This window comes from Oenanthe melanoleuca, chromosome 6 (assembly GCF_029582105.1).
Source record: "Oenanthe melanoleuca isolate GR-GAL-2019-014 chromosome 6, OMel1.0, whole genome shotgun sequence".
Taxonomy (NCBI): Eukaryota; Metazoa; Chordata; class Aves; order Passeriformes; family Muscicapidae; genus Oenanthe; species Oenanthe melanoleuca.
In genome coordinates this window covers 18701059-18713945 of record NC_079340.1, presented here as the reverse complement: position 1 = coordinate 18713945, position 12887 = coordinate 18701059, and the positions used below count along the sequence as shown (strand labels likewise).

Sequence of the window (12887 nt, the reverse complement as noted above, 5' to 3'; positions counted from 1 at the left end):
CTGTAATTTGTCTAGATCTCTGCAGGGCTTCCCAGCCTTCAGCAAAGTCAACAGCTATCATTAGCAAACTTAGGATAGTTTTGGTCCTGCATCCAAGTGGTTTATGAAGAGAACTGGGCCCATTATAGAGCTCTGGGGAGCCCCACTAGTGCCTGGACACCAGCCTGATGTTACCCCATTTACTAGAATGCACCATAAACTTAAAACTGATCAAAAACAGTGAATGCTCCCTTGTTCTTTCACTGCACAATGTAATGAATCATAGTTCAACATTGTTTATTCACTGTATCCTCATTTTTATGTGATGCTTTGAATTTGATAATTCTCCTTTTACAGAGAGGAAAGGCCTCTCACCTTCCTTTAGCATATGCCTTCCATAGTTCTGGGAGAGACCAAAACCAAGCTGGGTACTGAAGTCAAGTTACAAATACCATCTTGGACAAGTCCCATATAGTTCAGTCTCACTTATTAATAAATTTTATTCACCTGAGAAGCTCACAGATCAAGCAAGAAAAGCAAAAGGACTGAAAGTGCAAGCATGAGAGTTGTACAAAAGACACCATTTGTGGACTTAAGCTTTCCACTTGAATGGGAGTAAAATTAATTTTTCTTTTGCCAGCACTGTTCCCTTGACCAGAGCTGGTGTGTTCACAGCATGCACATAGAATGAAATATCAAGGTTCACAGCACATACTCTATGACTGAACAATCACTAAGTCACTGTTACCTTTGAAGCCTGCTTAGGAAATTTTCAAAAACTTGAACAGAAAATGCTACTTTCTCAGAAGCCCAGCAACAAAAAAATTTAGTACAACAATAATTAAGAAATGCCTAAGAACTACAGCTGGGTATGCACATACATACATAGATAAGAAAAAGCATCAGAAAAGAAAGAATCTAAAAACTAACTTTTATTTAAGTCATTTAGAAGCAAACAATATAGGGCCCTCTGCAAGAGAGATGACATTTACAGAACAGCTACTTCCTTTTACAGTTTAACATAGCAGATTTCCTCTTCAGAGCATAATATTTATGCTTCCCAGCTTTTTTCTTCTGTTCTGGAATAGTAATCAAACTTTTTTTGAAGAACCCCTGTTGAGTGATGGTAGAAATTGTACCTTTCTTTGTAGGTGGCTCTTCCTCTGCTGTAGGCTTATTTTCCAAGCAACGTTTTCTTCCCACTTCCAATACAGTTTCCTCACAATCTTTGAGCTGGCTGCTTTCAATCACTTTCTTAGAGTTCTTTTCTGCTAATTCTCTCTTAATGGTAGTCAAAGTGTTCTCCTGTGTTAAAATAGGATTTGCTTTAAAGTTGTACAAATTGAGCACTTAAAAAGCTTAGTAGCTTTTTCTATACAAATATTTTCACAAAACCTTAAGGGTAAGGTGCATAGGGGAAAAGTCAGTGACAGATCAGTTAGATAAACCAAGAGCTCCTGCAACTTCAGATACTAAGAAACACAACACTTTTGCACTATACAGGAATCAGAGCAAGAGACTATAGAACTACAAAACATAAGACTTTCATTAAGTGGACTTGGTTTACCATCTGAGAACAATTTCCAGCATCAAGAGTTGATGAAATTCAAAATTCTTTAAAAGCACACACAGCCTGTTCTACAAATTCATCGCTTTCTGATCATGGTTGGTAGAATTGGAAGCTTTGACAGCCTTCAGCAAACCCACAAATCATTTTTGCCATGACACATTTTATGCAATTTGAAAGCCTGGTCAGTTCTGCCATACATGCTTTAGATATCTACTTGACTAAGAAAAATTTCTTTACTTGCAAAATGATACAAGTGGCAAGCCATATGGTTATCAAGGACCAATTATTCATCTACAAGTAGTTGATTAAAAAACACAATAGACTACAGAGTTGAGGTTTGGGGTTGTGTTTAAAATGTCATGCCACAGCCTCATGGAACCACTGGACAGTTAAAGCCTTGCTCTTGGAAGGAGCAGTCATCACACTCCACTCACTCTTGGAGCATTCATAATATTGACAAGCAGCTGTGAGGCAAAGAGAACACAAGATACACTGTACACTCAAAGCTTAGGCCAAACTGTAAGAGAAATGCATCAGAATGCTGACTAAGTTTCACTTAAAATGTTCTCAGAACTACTTCAGGTTACTAAACACCAGGCTCAAAAAAAACCCAAAAAACAAAAAACCTCAAACTGCAAGCTTTGATTTTTTTTTTACCTGCATACATTTAGCCAAGCTACCTTCCAGCATGCAGAAGATATCATTAGACTATACAACTCCAAGTTTTATTAATCACATCAAAAGCAGAGATGCCCATACCTTCTTAATCCAAACTTGGCTCAATACATTCACATTAACACTCTTCCCTTGAAAGTGTGCAAACATGTTGGTGGTGGGTGGAATATACCGTTTTTTTTTTTCCCTAATTTTCACAATTATCTTTTCTTACATTCTTAAATTCTAACTTCAACTAAAGATGACCTTTGTGGCAAAAAAACCTCATTTTATTCCTCTTTTATTCAGACAGTGATGCACTTACTCTATTCCCACTGTTTTAAGTCCTCACAGTTTGAGGGCTTTAATTTTTTTAAATGGCTTTCAGTCTCATCTAGAGTCCTCCAATAATAACTTCAGATCAGTACTTCTGAAAGTCTCATTATTTGCACACACCCCTGCTAACATTTTGCTGTGGCTTTAGTTTTAACACCATCTGACCTGCTATCATTTGAAGTAAACAGCAATTATTTAAAGAAAATGCTAATTTTCCAAAGTCAAGTCCATTATAAGCACATGTTAAGATTTTTTTGTATAAAGACAATTAAGATGTCTAAGACTTACATAGTCTTTTATGGTTTCTTCTGAGCGGGTTACCTGACCTTGTAATGCCATAATAATTTCATCTTTTTGCTTCATAATGTCAATCAGTTCTTGAATCCTTTCATTTTGTATATTCATTTTCTTGAAAAAGAAAAAAGAAAGTTCAGTATTAAATTGAACTCTACCATGCTTTTTAGATCAAAGATTGGTTAATTTATGCTTGATATTAAAAAAAAAAAGCTAGAAGCAAAGTCTAATAGCATGTCAAATTACTGGGATTTTGTATTAAAGCAAATAATTTTGCACAAGTTTTTTTTTTTTCTTTTTTTTTTTAGAAAGTTACCTCAGTTGCTTCTTTAAGTTGCTCAGCAGACTCATCCAATTTAATCCTCTGTGTTTCAAAACCTGTAACACGAAAAAAGCCTACATCACATTATCAGCCATCACAGTTTACTCAGTAATCCATGTCTTTGCATCTTCTGGTACTTCAGTAGTGTTTGAATACATTTATTTTCAAGTTGACTTCTACTAGGACATTTCAAAAGTTATGTTTTCTAGACTGGACAATTGGGCCTTGCAACTCATTCAAAATACAGATCATATCACAAGACCTCTGCTGAGATCATTATGAGGTGTTGCTAGTTTTTTCTCCATCAAAGTTCCAAATGATGCCTGAAAACACTGCATCAGCAAAATGTAAAGTACAGGGAGTACAATACAACAAGGAAATCAATAGCTTTGATGTTTTATCCTACAATTCTTAGGTCTGCAATTGACAATTTTCAGTTTCATCTTAAAAATGAAATAAGCAAGGCCATGATTTGGTTACACAATGCTACTCAATGAGATTATTATTCCTATTTTACAGTACACAGTAATTTATTTTTTTGTGTCTTTCACATTACTTAGACCCAGCTTACCTTTGGTTTTCTTTTCCAGCTCTTCCTTAGTCTCATCTAGTTCAGCAGTTATTTTTGCCAGCTGTTTTTCAAGACAATCTATAGTCTCCTGTGGATCCTCCAAGGATACAATGTACTGGTGTGCTGCTTCTGCCTGATTTTTGATATCAGTGATATCATCTTGCAGAGAATCAATAACACCCCCAAAATCAACGTAGGCACCTGTGTTTGTGCTGTTTTCTTCATTCTGAAAGAATTTATATTAATTCCAAAATGGCAAATAATTACACAAAAGCCATTATTTCAACAGAAAACATGGAAGAGCGTTAGGAATTCTAATATGTAAGTACAGTTAGAATTCTAACTCCAAAACCATCTTGTGGGTTCATATGTACTGACTGCCAATTTCTGTCTGCCTTCATACACCAGTTTCCAATATCAAGATAGAGCTGCTTTATTTCTATAACATTTATTGACCCATCATTACCTTCCCCTTATATCTCCACAAAAACATCCCCTCCAAGTTTACTGTAAAAGTTAGCATATCTTAAACTGATGAGAATATTGAATGAACAGAGCAAACAACCAGTTTTAGAAGGAATACATCTGAAATTCTCATATAATAGGACAAGTTTGTGAGGTCAAATAAGTCTGTGGTAACTTATCATGCTAAGTTATATCCAAAAGACTAACTTGACGTCTTGCCTCTCTGTTTAAAAAAAAAAAAAAGTTTCAAACTCTCAAGAGACAGACTCATGAGTCTGGTTATGGCTTAAGTGGATAATTCTCATTACTTCAGTTGTAGCTACGACTGCTCCAAGGGAGAAGTCTCTGCAACTGCTCCACCACATCTATATGTGGGGCCTAAGAAGTCAGACTCAAAGATTTTAAATAGGCACTAAATGCAATGGATTTTATAGCATAAAAACCTGCCGATTTTCCCCCAATTTCTTTGTATAGAATAACTGTCACTTCATATCAGAGAAATGCAGAAAACCCCAAAAACTGCTGAATCCCAAGGCTCAGCAACATCATCTATTAAATAAGATATATTTATCCTGCTGAAGACAATTGTTACATTGTGTGCAATTTCTTGAAATCACCCTTGTGGTATTGCTCAAGAAATACCAATCACAACAGTTAGCTACTAAAAGGGATATTTAGGGCAGACAGATAAAAATACCAGAGATCCAGCTTGATCACTGCAAGGCCCATCTTGTGATTTACTTCTTTCATCTGCATTTTTAGTGGAACTATATACAAGCTCCTTGAAGATTTCCAGGCGTTGTTCAGAATGTTCTTCAAGACGTGCTCGTTCTTGAGAAAGGCACTCTCTAGAGTAAAAAAAAACTCAAGTCAGCTAAAAGCTAAAAAGTTATTAGCACAGTTGCCTATAAATAAAGATTCTTGCTTCTTTACTTTGTCACAACAAAATACACTAAGCAATGCTCCTACCCTAAACCAGAAGTATATTTCACACATGCCAGAAGAATAAGAGGGATACAAGTACACATTATGGAAAGTACTTAACAAAAAACATTTTTTCTAAGCTGCTTGAGACAGAGTATGTTTGGAGTATCACTAAAACAAAAATGAATCAAAGAATTTGTACATGTCACTCTTTCTACAACTTACCAAAGCAACTCTTCCCTTAGAAAGAGTTCTACAGGAAAAAAACATTGCTTGCAAATTAAACACACACTCCTACCCATCCCACATGAAAATCAGTTTTCTAAAGAGCATTTTTCCTGCACTCATAACCCAAACGGAAACCAACATATTAACTGATGCAGTAGAAGATCAGATCCTGCAGAAGACTGTGGTCTCTTACAACCAAGAGAGATTTGAGAAATAAGTAAATTTACTTTCACTTTCTTAACAAGTAACTTTAAAACTACTTAAAGCCAGCTTACTTGAAATCCACTTCCTGCTGAGCAAAATAATTTGTGAATTCTTGCACCACTTCTTCACGAATTTTCATTTCCAGCAGTAACTTATTTTGCTTTTCAGTAATAAGTTCGTTCCTCAGCTCTTCTACCAGATTCACCAGCATCTAGAGTTACAATTAGTATTATGCTTTTCACAAAGAAATACTTTCCCACAAGTGAGATTTTTTCCCATTCCTCAAACACAACACTTTACTCTGCAGCTGCAAAAACTTTTTCTAGGTCTTTTATTAGCTTATTCATAAATAGAAGGATTTATGAGTAGATTGCACTACCTCTTTGGTACTAACACAGCAATTTAGGTTTGCACAGAGTGGGTATTTCCAAAGAGCACAAAGTTTATAACAAACATTCTTAATGTTATCTTTAATGACAGGCTTAGGACCCACAGAATTTGGCTTTTTATTTTCCTTATGTCCCTTTTCGGGTATTAAGGAAACCTCCAGGAAATGGTCTCTAGTCCTCTCTTCTCCTACTCCTTGTCTTCCCCAAAAATGACTAAAACTGCTGTTTCTTAAAGAACAGTGTCCAGAGTTTTTTTGTGCATAAAATAACAAAGGAACAATCTTGTGTTGCTAAAAAACAAGTAAAGCCTTCTGTATATTGACCATAGGATGCCAAAAAAAAAAAAAAAAAAAAAGGCAAGATGGAGGATACCTATACTAATTTGTAAAGTAGCAGCCCTAGCACATACCATGTATTTTTCTTTTGTCATAACAACTTCGTCTTCTGCATTTTCCTGCACTGCTTCTTCTCTTGACATACTGGAATGTTCCTCCATCTCATCATCATCTTCATACACATCTTCCAAGGTTCTGTCCCATAGAATAGTAGCTCTTTTCCTCGGGATTGGCATTCTACTGACATTAAGCAGTGATGAGTCTCCTGCTGATTTCTGGCCAAATGACAGATCTTGAGGAAGAATAGATGTGTCCATAACTAAAACCTACCCAGAAAAAGTCAAGAACAAAAAGTTATTGGTATTTTTTAAGCTCCACTGGCACTTTGAAGACCTGCTGCACTCTCCTGTAGGTCTCTTGAGCAGAGCACTCTCCCAGCTTATCTATCCTCTGTTCAGTCACTACTTAGACCAGTATCCAGCTAGAGTAGAATTTGTCACCTTATAGCCTAACTCTTCTTTGGATCCCAATAACACCAGGTTTCACTAACTGATAACCTACAAGAGGCAGATTGTTAACTTCCTGTACTTTGAGTTTCCAGTTATATTACACAAACAACATACTACAAAATCTATTTCTTTAACAACTCTATAACCATTACAGCCTGCTCCTTTTGGTATTGCACTTAACCTGCCCAAATTCCAAAGGCATGGACTTAACTGTCAACAAAACTTTTCCATGGCTTCCATTAAAGCTACAGCATCGATCCTCCACACTTACATCTTCCAACTTGGCCAAAGTTACATCACTGCACTTACTCCTCCCTCTGCTTCCACCTTCCCACTGAAACCTCTGTGAATGTAAAGACTTTTCACACTATTTGGTGCTCAATCTATTTTAACAGTACTTCAGATGAGCAATATTCCAAGCTAAGATAGCAGTAGTAGATGGGACAGCTAGAAGTGAGAGCATGTTGTATCTGCAGCAGAAATTTACCCAGGTCTCAGGGAAATTCTTCCAAATATAATAAGTCTCTTATTACACTGGATGTTTCATAGGAATCAAATTTTCAGTAGATGCTTCCACCCCCACACTCCAAAGGAAAAAAAAGTCCCAATAAAGTATTTTTAAAAGCTCCAGGAGATAAAGCTCAGTCTGGTGTAATTAGAAATATGATTACAGTATAAAACAAAAATCCAGTAACTAAATTCATATTTCCAAAAGTGAGAGAATCTGTTCTTTTTAAAACAAATCAAAATTACTGAATAACAAGATAGACTACACCACACTTACTTTTTGTGCAATGGCTGAGAACTTTAGCACATTGAGTGTTTCCTCATATGCTGATGCACATTTGCTGATGTTTACTATCATGTACACCTTCCCTTTTCCACTGAAAAAGCCTTGAAGGAAATGAGTCAGCTTACTTTCCCGAAAGGGTATGTGCTGCTGCAACCTTTAAAAGACAAAAGAACAGATGATCAGAAGTTTAGTAAATTTCAGTCAGCCTGAAGACTTGAAAGTTTCACTCCTACTATGGCACTAGTGGCAAGAGTGCTTTAAACATAAATTTAAAATTTAAATTTTTTCCAAAGCTTCTTTGACAAGCCAAGCTCAGAACAAGTAAGTAAAATCACTAACATCTGTGACAATATGTTTAAAGGATGTTATAATTTAAATGATTTAATTAAAAAGCAAAACAAGGCAAGTTTAAAGATAATTTCACTACATCAACAAGACCACAGAAATCTGTACTTGTTTTCCTACCAAAAATTTAAGTGTTAAGTATATATTTTAAACAACAGCTTTTAATAACCGCAGGCGATATCTAAAAACCACAACCAGCTGGTAGTTCATAGAAGGACTTACTTTGACTGCTGACAGTTCTTGAGTGCATTAAGACACTTGCCTAGAGTCAGGAGAGAGGTATTTATATTTCCACTCTCTTTCAATCTGTCACCCTCATTGCGGGTCTTGGTATATCTTTCAGAGCCAGCAAGATCACACAATGACAATCTGAAAGCAGACAAAAAAAAAATAAAAAAAAAAAATCACTGTAATTACCTTAAATAGGCACAAATTATCCATTTTTAAAAATTATCACTTTTCCTCATCCTTCAAGTTGGCTTCCCTAATCAAATCTCCCACTATTTTCTGCTAAATATTTGCTCTACATGCTTCCTACCCCACCCCACCCACTGTTTATCCTCTTCCTTCTGGGGTCTTGCACAGTTCAGGAGTAAAGAAGTCTGGCAGAACCTTGTGCTGAGCAGAGGTGACAAGACAGAACAGCACTGACATCTGATGCCTCGAGGGAGAGGGCCAAGTACTGTATGAAGCTGGAAGTGGGGAGCCACCATGCATGAAGGAGGCTCTGCCAGTGAGCACTGGGTGCAGTACCAACACATCAAAATGGAAGGTCATTAACAACTGCATCACAAGAGACAGACTGTTCTGAACTTACTCATTGACTCGGGTCACCCTTGGTGTTCCTGAATCTTCAATTTTTAGTACTTTAACTGTGAATATGCTGTGACTAAAAGGAGAAATTGAAATCAGCAGAGAAATGACAAAGTAGATCAATACTTTCAAGATATTTTTAGGCTCCACATCTGTTCAAAATGTTGTTTGATCTGTCAATATATCTAAGCATTACACAATCAGATACAAACTTTTAAAGAGATCTTTATGTAGCATGTATTTTGCTTTTTTCTCTGATATTTAGATGGAATAAAATTAAGTATGTTTGCACTGTATTTGGTAAAATACTGTGAGCTTTAGTACATGTTCATCCTACTAAAGGATTGAATCCCTTTGGCTTAAACCATTGTGTCAAACATTGCTAAAGGACACCAAAATTGAAACCTAAAAATCTAGACCTTGTAAAAGCTTCTTCTCTTCCTAAAAACCATAAGCAATGTTTTAGTTTCTCCTTCCTCCCACTCACCATCCTATGCCCAATGCTATTCAAAATGTTTCTTACCTTCTACTGGAGCAATTATTTAATTTCGTGCTTGCAATACTCTGGTGTTTCAGCCCCAGTTTTAGAAGTCGAAAAGCTTCTTTAGAGTCTGAAATCTGAACCCACTGCAGATCTGCAGGAAAAACAAACATGATAATTTTTAAGATAACATTACAAAAATAAATATTATGGGGATAACACAGCAAGGACACTACATTTACTTGAGGCATAGAAACATTTTACTACTCCTGCTTCAGGCAGATGACAAATCAGATCAAAATGCCTCCTCTCATAGGAAAGGAAGGGTAAGTAGACAACATTTCATTATTCTGTTAGCACATTAAATATGTCTCATTCAAATTTAGCAAGCAACCTTAGCCTGAGCACAGACAAGTCAAAAAATTAAGGTGTAATATGAGTAGAAAGCTCTGTAGTCATATTCAGCAAGGCAGAACCCTACCTTCTAAATCCTAAAATTAAGAACAGCTTATTCAATTTATACCACAGTCAAGGAGGGAAAGGGAGGAAGGGCAAGTCATACAGATCTCTTTCAGACATCTTTCATCAACTTAACTGAAAAAAAACCCAGAAGAATTTTGCCTGCAATATGATAACCATATGTCTGAAATATGCTTCTCTACAGAGAATACTGAAAAAATCCCAGAAATGACAATTTAAAAACCTGTTGAGCCAATTATAAGAACAGTTAAGAACTACAGGCCTCTTTTTTTAAGAAAATGGAAAAAAGCAAAACTCTAAATACTCCAGTATTTCTTCCATTTCAAAGAAAAATCAAGGCAGTGAAGTGCAGAGGCTTTTAACAGTTCCAGTCAAGAGTAAGGATAAAACAAGATTAAAGGTAGAGATACTTCTATTTATATAGATTATTGTAGTAATTTATTATTGAGTCTAATTTAAACATCATTACAGGCAGACCAAATTTTTCAAATTACATTTGGCAATTTGCAATGTATTCACCTTTTACAAAAGGACATCCCTTGATGTCTTGAGCGAGGCGCAGTGTTTTTCTTTTCTTCTCATTTGATAGAGGAATTAATAGATCATAAAAGCATTCATTGTAAATCTCAAAAAATGAAATCCAAACAGAAAACTTGATGTAATTTGTTGCAGTTGTGATAGATTGCTCTGAGTCTTTTGAGATATCTTCCAAATCTGCCAAGTACAAAATATTACAAACCAATATAAACCTACTAAAGTGAGTTTGGTTAAAAAAATTAGTAAGTAAAAATTGATATAACAAACCACCCAAAACCCACTCAAAATCTTTAAAAAAGCTTTAACTGTAAAACTTTCATATAAAACATACCCTGAGAATCTATAGGTGCTTTGTTGCTAGTGTTAATCTGGTGGTCTACCTGCAAAAGAAAACAAACTTTAAAACATACTGTTGACAGTACAAGTTATTTCTAATACCTCCACTGTGTTATTAGAAGGGAATACAGAGGGTTGCAATATGCCAATGCAAAGATCCTGGTTACACACCAGGTCTAGCTCAGTGCACCTATATGCTGCTATTGACAGGGCTGTTCTTACCTCATACTCACCCCTGCCACTTCCCTTACATCAGTATATAAGCATTTCAGATTGCTGACTTGGAAACAGTCTAGCCACAGAAAACTAGAGAGGTAGAAACCCCTCACATAAACAGGGCAATTCAAGAAGATTTCAGGACTCCAGTTACAGTTTAAACATTAGTCTTAACCTGGTAAATCCAAGGAACTCTAAATTCTTTTATTATTGGTATTTTGCTAATATTGGATTTCATATTTTTCCAGCTTGCTTGGCTAACCCTTGGTAATAGAGGTAAATGTATAACACTCATTCACTTAAAAACTGAAATAAGGAACCTTGCTTCATGATACATGTCTGAAATAAATTACATGGTTGAAGTATAAGTCCAGGTTTTAGTAAGAGAAAGACAATTTTCTTCTGCTATTAAAAAAAAAAAGTAAACCAAATATCTATAGCTAGAGCTTAGAAGCTTCATACACACACTCCCTTCCCAAGTCGTAGTTTTGGTTAGTTATGTTTTTTCAGACACAGAACTGAAAGTGCAAGTGCCTGAAGACATGAAATCCATCTATTAAAAATGTATGCTTAGGGGAATTAACATGAAATAGAACAACTAGTATGTTTTGGTTCAGGTTTTCTTTAGTGTTCTGCCAAGAGTCTATTTCATAATACATTTTTCAAATAAAAACTTTAGGTAATAGGTTTTACACATATAAAACACCTGCACAAACCTCTGTTGCAGCAGATGCAAACTTTGCCAGCAAATTTGTAGGTTTAAGTGTTGTTCTTACAAACAGTATCAGAAACTAGAAGGTGCATTCAAACACACAAAAGGTTTTTCTGAAGTCCTTTCTGAAGGCAGACAGAGCTAGATTCAACTTACTCCTGTGCTTCTGAAGTGAGTCACAGAATTTTGCTGCCACCTACCTTCCACACTGGAGCCCAATTAGCCAACAGATAAAAATCAAGGCAACAGATACATACATTCCTTTTTCCTTTCAACACCAGCTATTACAGCCTTGCATACCACAAGGGAAAAGCTTAATTCTTTTTGTGATAAAAACTATCTTACTAGTTCCAAATCCTTGTATATGCTCAGCTGTATTTTACATTATTTCACTAATTTCAGAATTAGAAGACAACAAGAAAAAGGTATGGTTATATAAAATACAAATTCCCCATAACTGTAACTGGACTAAACAGCTTCAGAATTTCAGCCAGCTCCTAAAACTGGAGTGTAATTCTGGACTGCTCATCAGTGAATTGTCAGAAAAAAGCCTAGCAGAAACCCATCTTTAATTCAAACCTTAAGTCCACTAGCTCTATAGTCCTGCTACTTCAAACAGATTTTTACTTCCTTTAAGGATATTTGTCAAACTGAAAGGGCAATGACCTCAAAACTATAAATTTCTTTCAAGTATCCTGAAAGACAGTACCCTTTTTAAAGGATCAGACCTACTAGCATCCTCATAGGTAAAGAAAGGACTATTTACATTCAGTTCTTATTAAGCATCAGTTATCCCAGAAGATAAATTATAAAGCTACAAGATAAAAAAAAAAAAAAGCTTAGTTTATATGCCCATGAAGTATTAAGCCACAAGACAAAAATCCCCAGGAACAGGGTTCATCAGCACTATTGCTCACTTTGCTGCTAATCTGAATGCTTGGCTGCCAGCAAATAGACACATCCATGGTTAAATACAGCCAGTCTCTCCCCACTGCAAAGAACATGGAGCTATCTAAAGATGCATGTGCTCATCAATATAGAAAGAAGTGCTCCTCTACCTCTTTTATTAGACGAAGTAATGAATTTTTAATAGCAGTTTCTTCTCTCACTTGGTTTTCAGTCAGCTTTATATAATCTCTACACCGATATGGTTTGAGATCCATTGCTGTGTACAGCTTTCCTTGAATACTTTTAAACAACATATCCATAGTCCTTGGCAGAATACCAACATTATCTTCTGTCCCTGAAAGAACATACAAAAGAAAAATCCAGTTATTACAAGGTATATGGATAAATGAGGACAGAAAGGTAAAAAAATCCCAAAGTATACATGAAGAGTTTGAAGACAACATACAGCAAGAAGTGGAGTTTGCTTTGTATTCTCAAGGTAATAG

General features: G+C 35.8%; 1 protein-coding gene across 5 annotated transcripts in view; it reads right to left on the bottom strand.

Annotated features, from left to right (window-relative positions):
- KIF20B (kinesin family member 20B) overlaps positions 1-12887 on the bottom strand; it is a 33807-nt gene that overhangs the window by 15229 nt on the left and 5691 nt on the right. For 4 of the 5 annotated variants that reach the window (XM_056494298.1, XM_056494300.1, XM_056494299.1 and 1 more), the window contains 14 exons: positions 12552-12736; positions 10561-10609; positions 10212-10406; positions 9255-9366; positions 8736-8807; positions 8141-8287; positions 7565-7727; positions 6346-6597; positions 5619-5758; positions 4889-5039; positions 3727-3952; positions 3150-3211; positions 2828-2947; positions 1119-1284 (listed from right to left, as the gene is read on the bottom strand). In XM_056494298.1, the coding sequence (XP_056350273.1) occupies positions 1119-1284; positions 2828-2947; positions 3150-3211; positions 3727-3952; positions 4889-5039; positions 5619-5758; positions 6346-6597; positions 7565-7727; positions 8141-8287; positions 8736-8807; positions 9255-9366; positions 10212-10406; positions 10561-10609; positions 12552-12736 (2040 nt within the window). The remainder of the gene's footprint in view (positions 1-1118; positions 1285-2827; positions 2948-3149; positions 3212-3726; positions 3953-4888; positions 5040-5618; positions 5759-6345; positions 6598-7564; positions 7728-8140; positions 8288-8735; positions 8808-9254; positions 9367-10211; positions 10407-10560; positions 10610-12551; positions 12737-12887) is intronic. The other variant, XM_056494301.1, reaches the window with a different exon arrangement.